Source organism: Leucoraja erinacea, chromosome 22 (assembly GCF_028641065.1).
Source record: "Leucoraja erinacea ecotype New England chromosome 22, Leri_hhj_1, whole genome shotgun sequence".
NCBI classification, from domain to species: Eukaryota; Metazoa; Chordata; class Chondrichthyes; order Rajiformes; family Rajidae; genus Leucoraja; species Leucoraja erinaceus.
In genome coordinates, this window is record NC_073398.1 from 10,643,105 (window position 1) to 10,652,231 (window position 9,127).

General features: G+C 45.1%; 1 protein-coding gene across 1 annotated transcript in view; it reads left to right on the forward strand.

Annotated features, from left to right (window-relative positions):
- LOC129708035 (anoctamin-2-like) overlaps positions 1 to 8,918 on the forward strand; it is a 91,344-nt gene extending 82,426 nt beyond the window's left edge. The window contains exons 28-30 of the mRNA XM_055653577.1: positions 1,470 to 1,648; positions 3,695 to 3,800; positions 7,701 to 8,918. Of these exons, the coding sequence (XP_055509552.1) occupies positions 1,470 to 1,648; positions 3,695 to 3,800; positions 7,701 to 7,979 (564 nt within the window). The 3' untranslated portion in view covers positions 7,980 to 8,918. The remainder of the gene's footprint in view (positions 1 to 1,469; positions 1,649 to 3,694; positions 3,801 to 7,700) is intronic.
- The last annotated feature ends 209 nt before the right edge of the window (positions 8,919 to 9,127 follow it).

Consider the following 9,127-nt stretch of genomic DNA (forward strand, 5'->3'; position numbering starts at 1 on the left):
GTTTCAGGACAGGTCTGAAATAGGGTCACCTATCCATGCTCTCCAGAGATGCTGCCTAACCTGCTGAGTTACTTCAGTAACTGGTTTCTTTATTTTGTAAACCAGCATCTGCAATTCCTTTTATCTTAGAACCAATATATGTGACGGATATTAGAATGCAGAGTTTAATTCCAAGGTTTGGCAAGAACACAAATATTGGGGATGTGGCAGATAGCCATGAAGATATGAATGGGAGGCAACATTACATAGATAGGCCAGCAGATCAGGCAGCCAAACTGTAGAGGAAGCTGAGTAGAGTGAATCATGAGGTGAACACGTGTTGGCAGAGGGAAGGGAAGAGGCAATGTACGCTGAAGGTCGCACTTCTAAACAATGTGTAGGGCTGAGGGCTCTACAAATTCATATGTAGAGTCTTTGAAGTTAGCAATTGTTAAGTGAAGTATGTAGCACTTATTTTGTTACTGGATAGGCAGTTAATAATACACATGGAAATGGGTTCAAAATAAATGAATTGGGTACAAAAGGAAATGATGGCGTTAGTAACTGGAATTTGACCACAAATTCTGATTCCATTTGGGAAGCACATGGGCATCCTTGAGAGGGTGGGTGGGGATTTACCAGAGAGGTTTTGGGGTTGAGAAATTTTAGATACAAGGGTAGAGTGAGAAAGCTGGAGCAAAAGAGAAGAGAAGGGTATTCACAAGCAGGTTTAGATAGGTAGGCAAAGAAGAGTTGTTCTTACTAGTTGATGGGACATACACAAGGGCAAACGGACTTAAGGTTTTGCGCAGGAGATGCAAGAGAGATGTGAGGAAGAATATAGCAATTGCTAATGTTCTGTAATTTCTAACCAGTGGTGGAAGATGGTCAATGGATAAAGTGGGAAAATGTAACGCTTGTTTTATAGAAGATGGTGGAGAATGGGTTCAATGTGCTGAATATTCACCCACTGCTATTATATTAAAATTACGTTGGGTCCAGATGGAATATATAAAGACAAACTATTTCCATTGACTAACATGTCAATAAGCACAGATCTATGACCATTGACAAGAGAACCAAATAAAAACCTCCTTGGAGGTTAGGAGTTGGAATGCACTGTGAGATAGGGTTGTGGATGTGGATTTAATATGTCTTCAAAATGCTACATGTGGAGGAGAAGAAAAGAAGGAGAGTAGTGAAATTGCAGAAGGGGGCTAATTTGGGAGTACCTTTGCTGACAATGGGCTAAATGTACAGCACTTTGTGGCAACTGCAGTTGTTTAAAGTGCTTTATAAATAAAGTTATTATTATATTATTAAATGGATTATTTTCTGCTAACTGTTGTTCAATAACGGCTTCATTTAACTCTATAACAAATCAACGCCTATTTACAGAGCGAAGACACTAAGCCGACTTGGTTTAGCAGTGGAATTGATCTCTCATCTGTTGAACGACTGTTAACATGTCTCATTTATGTATGATCCAGGCATTTGTAATTGCGATCACATCAGACTTTATCCCACGCCTGGTTTACCAGTACATGTACAGTGGTGATGGCAGCATGCATGGCTTTGTGAATCACACCTTGTCATACTTCAACGTCACTGAATTCCAGCAGGGGACCAATCCCCATTCATCACATTTCACCAACATTAAAGTCTGCAGGTAAATTAAGATATTTTCAACTCTTGCTTGATTACCGACTCTTTCTAACATGGGCCGCCTTATTAGTGAAGGGTGAATGATAACTTTGTAATGCACTGTGTTGGGGCTAGGGCAAGGAGTGGGAGAGGGGGAGGATCTTGCTGTCGAGGGGGAGGATCTTGCTGTCGAGGGGAAAACAGATCTGAAATCTCCTGTAATTGTCTGAATCCGTCAACCGGGCCAATGCATATAACCATATAACAATTACAGCACGGAAACAGGCCATCTCGGCCCTTCTAGTCCGTGCCGAACACTTATTCTCCCCTAGTCCCATATACCTGCACTCAGACCATAACCCTCCATTCCTTTCCCGTCCATATACCTATCTAATTTATTTTTAAATTATAAAATCGAACCTGCCTCCACCACTTCCACTGGAAGCTCATTCCACACAGCCACCACTGTCTAAGTAAAGAAGTTTCCCCCTCATGTTACCCCTAAACTTCTGTCCCTTAATTCTCAAGTCATGTCCTCTTGTTTGAATCTTCCCTACTCTAAATGGGGAAAAGCATTAAAATATAATTCCTGGGTTTTCTGAACAATTGGATGTAATCACCAGTTTGAGTCGCTGTCAACACATTTTAGTGTGTGTGTGTGTGTGTGTGTGTATGCGTGTGTGTGTGTTCTGGAGTTGGCGTGGTTGCGGGTGGCTGGGGAATTCAACAGCAGATGTGGCATCAATGGTTCAATTAAATTCAAATCAACGATTTAATGATTCAATTATACTTTATTGTCAGATGTACATAGGGAGAGTAAAAGTCTCTGTTTTTGCATACACTACACAGAGCCGCCATGTTTCTAGCACCAACAATGTTATACAAGTAGTCGTTAGAGTCATGTTAATCCCTCTTTGTTCTCGGCGGTCCCACCCCAGCCGGGTCCCTCTTGTTGCTCGGTGGCGCAGCACGACCACCTCTCTGCGGCCCATCCTCCGCCCGGCCACCTCGCCACTTAACAACTTAATGACAAGACAGATGAGGAAAATTGAGATCATTGGCTTAAAGACTGATGAACATGCTATGCAAAAACTCTCAAATTAGCATCTTAGCAGCACGTTATCTTCAGGGAGTGGGTACCCTCTCTCCATGTGCACCATCCAGATTTTCTGCATAAAAGATTTTGTTTCTCTAGAGAAGACTCGGTGACTCAGGCAGTATCTCTGGAGAACAGGGATAGGTGACATTTCGGAGGGGGTAGGACTAAGCCTGACGGGTACAGGTGAGAATGTTTTTTTGATAGGCATACAGTTGGACAAAGGCCAGAGAGGAAAGGACAGCCAACCTTCCAAAGTCTGACCATTTGTGTGTCAAAAAGATCCAACCATCTGCCTATTAAAAAGTCCTCCTCACCTGCATCAACCTTTTAACTGCCAGGCCTTGTCCTGCCTTCCTCTCTTCCAGTTTTCTCCCCCCCCAACACCCCCCTCCCATTTTCAGTCTGAAGAAGTCCTGACCCGAAACATCATCAATCTACATTCTCCAGAAATGCTGCATGACCCGCTGAGTTTGGTCCAGCACCCTGTGTCTACATTCTGTGTCTCTACATTGTCTTCAGCAATTGTCCATTCAACCATTCACCACGTGGCATGGTTGTGACCTCCAAGCCCTTCTTGTAGAAAGGACCCGAGACCAAATGGGGGAGGGAATTGGAGATGGCCTTTCAGCTATTGTCTAGCTCTTTATAGAGGCAAGATCCCCTGTGATAACCCCCGTGGTCACTAGACGGGGCCTTGCAGCTGCCAGAGAACAGTCCAGTCCAATACAACATTGAACAGTATGGCACAGGAGCAGCTCCTTCGGCCCTCAATGTGTGCGCCAAACATGATGCCAAGTTAAACTGATTTCACCTTGAGTTCCATTGTTGAGTTTCCTTGGTGACTTTGGCTGCGGCGTCTGATTCCACCAACAGTTGTACCTTTCTCTGCTGGGTCAGTTCTTGTTTTGCTGTTTTGCAATGTAGTGCAACTAATTGGAACTCGTGCCTTCCTGCCCCGACTCATTGCTGCAGGTATAAGGACTACAGAGACCCCCCCTGGTCTGATCATGCGTATGAATATTCCAAACAGTACTGGACTATCCTGGCTGCTCGCCTGACCTTTGTCATCATCTTTCAGGTAAGTGATTAACTGAGGGAGTGGGTTAACGTAGAACTACTGCGAACAGGTCAGCATGGAATCGATGGGCTGAAGGGCCTGTTTCCATGCATTATCTCTAAACTAAGCAAAAACTAAATTGAAATTACAGTGAAAATAGATGGGCAAGGCAGGAACTGTTGAGAATTCGATAAAATTTAAAATATTTTGAAGAATGGCCTGTTTTCATGCTGTTTGAGTCTATGACTATGAGAAGATATTGATATCATGTTCACAGCACCATGGGGTTGAGGGGCAGAGAGTGCTTCCCTGTGTCCTGAGATCCCTGTGACTCTGCAGTTCACTGAAGCTGAGCAAAGGGCAATGAGACCACAAGGCAATAATCCAAGGACAGAACATTTAACTGAAGGACCCAAGCTTCAGTCAGCCTGCACGCCCTTAATTATGGCTCAATTGCTTCTACAATCTATTATCGCTGATTATTCCTGAAGGTTATTTCAGGCTACTGTTGATTTCGGAGAGAATGCAGGCAGGTGTATGATGTCCTTTGAAGGTTGAAGCTATACTTGTGAAGAGAGAAGAAACGATGAACGATTTGCAGGATATCTCAGCGTTCTTTGTACTTGTGATTCGATAACCATAAGGAGCTGATGTCTACGGAGCATTATTCTTCTGCGAATGATGGCAGTATGTTGACACTGAGCCATGTATAGTACAAGTGGCTCACTTCATGACCCCGTTCCCTAACCTGAATAACTGATAACTTAAGAATGTTATATGTTTCTATAAGATCCCCACTCAGCCTTCTAAATTCCAGTAAATATAAGCCCAGTCGATCCATATCATATATCATATCATCATACCATGTCATATATCATTATATGTCTGTCCCGCCATCCTGTGAATTAAACGTGGTGAAACTATGCTTCACTCCCTCAATAGCATGTTCACAATAGAATGTTCATAAGCTCTATCTGTCCCAGCACTCGCTCATTGCTACCTGCTCAAGTAGCTAATGGCAGCTCTCATTCAGGTTTCTGCTGGGATCTGCCAGCAGTACCAGGTGGAATTTACCAGCGGTTTGCCAGAACAATATTTGGATTCCAGGATATTAGCTAGAAGGAAAGTTTGGATAGGGTTGGATTATTTGTTGTGCTAGTGACTGAGGGGAGGCCTCATGGTTTAGTTTAGAGATACAGCACAGAAACAGGCCATTTGGCCCATCAAATCCACATTGATTCATTATATCCCAGTTGAAGAAAGGTCCTGGCCTGAAACATTGCCTGTCCAATTCCCACCACAGATGCTGCCTGACCTGCTGAGTTCCTCCAGCACATCATGTTTTGTTTGTTTTTTTTGCTCCAGATTTCAGCATCTGCAGATTCACTTTACCTAGTCTGGCCAATACTGGGCAGTTGTACTGATATAATGAAATGATTTCACTTTTGTTCCTCATCTGATGCCGCTAGTGTTAAACATGTCTCCGGCTGTGGTGTAGTCATTGTTTTATCTGGAATGTTGGAGGTTGAGAATAGAAGTATATAAAGTTCTGATGAAATACCTGATAGGTATATAAAATTATGAGGCATACTTAGAGTAGAGTGTCAGCTCACTACAGAAGTTGGCTTAAGGATAGAACACAAGTTGTGATAAGAGGCTGCGTTTCAGATCGGAGGATGGTGATCAGTGGTGGTCTGCAAGGATCAATGTTAGAATCACTTCATAGGATAAATACTGGAGTAACTCAGCGGGTCAGGCAGCATCTCTGAAGAACACGGGTAGGTGATGTTTCAGGTCGTGTCTGAAGTCGGGTCACCTATCCATGTTCTCCAGAGATGCTGCCTAACCTGCTGAGTTACTTCAGTATCTGGTATCTTTTTTTTGTAAACCAGCATCTGCAATTCCTTTTATCTTAGAACCAATATGTATGACTTGGATATTAGAATGCAGAGTTTAATTCCAAGGTTTGCCAAGGACGCAAATGTTGGGGATGTGGCAGACAGCCATGAAGGTATGAATGGGAGGCAACATTACATAGATAGGCCAGCAGATCAGGCAGCCAAACTGTAGAGGAAGCTGACTAGAGTGAATCATGAGGTGAACACTTGTTGGCAGAGGGAAGGGAAGAGGCAATGTACGCTGAAGGTCACACTTCTAAACAATGTGTAGGGCTGAGGGCTCTACAAATTCATATGTAGAGTCTTTGAAGTTAGCAATTGTTAAGTGAAGTATGTAGCACTTATTTTGTTGCTGGATCGGCAGTTAATAATACACATGGAAATGGGTTCAAAATAAATGAATTGGGTACAAAAGGAAATTATGGTGTTAGTCTGTAACTGGAATTTGACCACAAATTCTGATTCCATTTGGGAAGCACATGGGCATCCTTGAGAGGGTGGGTGGGGATTTACCTGAGAGGTTTCGGGGATGAGAAATTTTAGATACAAGGATAGAGTGAGAAAGCTGGAGCAAAAGGGAAGAGGAGGGTATTCCTTTTCTCCAGAGATGCCGCCTGACCTACTGAGCTATTCCAGCACTTTGTACAGTATCTATCTTTGGTTTAAACCAGCAGCTGCGGTTCCTTCCTACACCTCAATGCCATGTTGTTTGAGGGATTACTCCGTTGTTTTTCCTTGAGACAATAACAGGAATGTTTTGTATCCTGGTGGTATCTCAAAGATGAGGGACCTAGGAGAGGGTGCAAATGAAATGCAACAGGAGAGAAGGATTCCAGTTTTAAGTAGGAACAGGAGTGGGGAGACGTGTCTGTTTAAGATCTGCGTCATTCTGTGGTGCTGGGAAAGGTGTCACTGGGGCCATTCCACTGTTCTATGTTCCATTAGCTGAGCTGCCAGCTGGCCTACTCCTGCCCCAACCTCCTTCTATCGTTATGTAGAGGTTTTAGCTTACCTTAGAGATACAGGCCCTTTGGCCCACCGAGTCCCCTCCGACCAGCGTTCCCCGCACACTAACACTATCCTACACACATTAGGGACCATTTCAAATTTCTACCAAGCCAATTGACCTACAAACCTGCATGGCTTTGGAATGTAGGAGGAAACCGGAGCAACCAGAGAAAACCCACACGGTCACAGGGAGAACACACAAACTCCGTACAGACAGCCCCCGCGATCAGGATCAAACCAGGATCTCCGGCGCTGTAAAGGGGCCCGTCCCACTTGGGCGTCATTTGCGTGTCACGCAGGTGGCGTGTGAAGATTTTGTGAATCCCAAAATCCTGGGGCGCCGTGCGCAACCGCAGTCAATGCCTACGTCACCACGCACTATGCGCGCGTAATGCACGCCATGCACGCGTAATGCATGCCATGCGCGCGTCGTGTGTCATGACGCATAAATGACGCGCAAATAACGCCCAAGTGGGACAGGCCCTTTAGGCAGGAACCCTACCACTGCGCCACCGTGCCGCCTGAAGTATATATTCTATCCACAGGATAGTCTTTTATATAATTCTTTTTTTTTTTTAATATAGTTCTACAGCATGTAGGATATGTTGTAGAGTTCTATCCACAACTATGGTCAGAAGGGCAATCTTTAAAGTGAAGGCTGGGTGAGTGTTTAAGGTGTGGTGAATGCTCAGAGTGTTTAATCCAGAGGATGGAAATCAAGAACCAGAAGACATTGGTTTAAGGTGAGAGGAGAAAAACTGAATCTGTGGGACAACTTTTTCACTCAGAGGGTGATGGGTGTATGGAACAATGGGGATAGTTGAGGCTGGTACTAGGACATTTCAAAGACATTTGGACAGGTAATGGATAGGGAAGGTTTATAGGGATCTGGGCTGAATGCAAGCAGGTGGGACTAGTGTAGATGGGACATGTTGGTTGACATGGGCAAGATGGAGTGAAGGGCCTATTTCCAGGCTGTGTGACTCTGCATCTGACACTCTGCGTTGAATTTCAGAACCTGGTGATGTTTTTAAGCAACGTCCTGGACTGGTTGATACCGGACATTCCCAAGGACATCAGCGTGCGCATGAAGAGGGAGAAGACCCTGCTTGTGGACGTGTTCCTGAAGGAAGAGCGGGAGAAGGTGAACCTCATCGAAAGCTTCTTGGTGCGGGACAGGCAGAAGCTGAGGCCCGTGGAGGTGAAGAAGCCTCGTGCATCCAGCGTCTCCCTGGCCGACAGAAGCCAGCGTGCCACCTTGACCTCCCACAGCCTGCGACACACCGATGTCTGACCTCCTCGGCAGGTCCACTGGACTAACCACACCTGCCCTGGACCCTCGGTGGGGGAACAAGGGGAAGATGGCTGCTTGACATAAGCTGCAAACAACGAGCTTATTACTAACCCAGAAAACCAAGGCAATGTGAGCCACGTTGTGTACAGTGGACTGCAAAACCACGGGAGAAACAGGGTCACACTGTGATACACAAAGAGGGCCCTTTTGTGTAGAGAGCTCACTTGCAGACTACTGGAAGGTATCTCTATAATGGGTAGCAGTCTACTCAAAGTGACTTGGGTCAGAAAGTGACCCAAGGGAGTCTTGATAGGGTCCAGCCTGTTAGGATTAGTTGAAATCAGTCACGTGTTTTGTATGTTTGTAAATGTTTGTGACTATGCGCTGTTCACCATTAAAATAATGTACATTGCTGTCTGTGCTTTTAAAGAGGAAATTCGAAGAGAGCGTGCAGTTTACACATGGTACTTTAGATCATAAACGCAGCTTATGTTTGATGGGCCTGCCAAAAACATCCTCTGTGGATGAAATAAACAAAGACTTTTATTTCAAGTTACTTTATTGTTTAGGAGATGTTATTTATCAAGCCAGCTGTGTGAAGTGAGATTCCATAAAATCACATTCCTGTCTTGGACCATGCAACCACCAGGAGCATATCCGCCCAGGTTTGTTCCCATTTCCATCCTTGGATGGGCATCGCCCGGCCAGTGTTCCCAAACATTGTTCCGGCAGAGCAGCATTCACAGTGACTAAATGTGTGGGAAGGAACTGCAGACGCTTCCGATGACTTGGCCTCGACAGCCGTCTGTGGCAATGAATTCCACAGATTCACCACCCTCTAACTAAAGAAATTCCTCCTTGTCTCCTTTCTAACGGCACGTCCTTTTATTCTGAGTCTTTGTCCTCTGGTTCTAGACTCTCCCACTAGTGGGAAAAATCCTGTCCCCATCAACTCTATGCAAGCCTTTCACTATTTGGTAAGTTTTCATTGGGGTTCCTCCCCCCTCCTCCCCCCCCCCCCCCCCCCCCCCCCCCCCCCCCCCCCCCCGGCAATAATTCCTGGGATAATTCTCGTAAACCTCCTCTGGACCCTCTCCAGTGCATGCACATCCTTCCTCAGATATGGGGCCCAAAACTGCTTACAATAC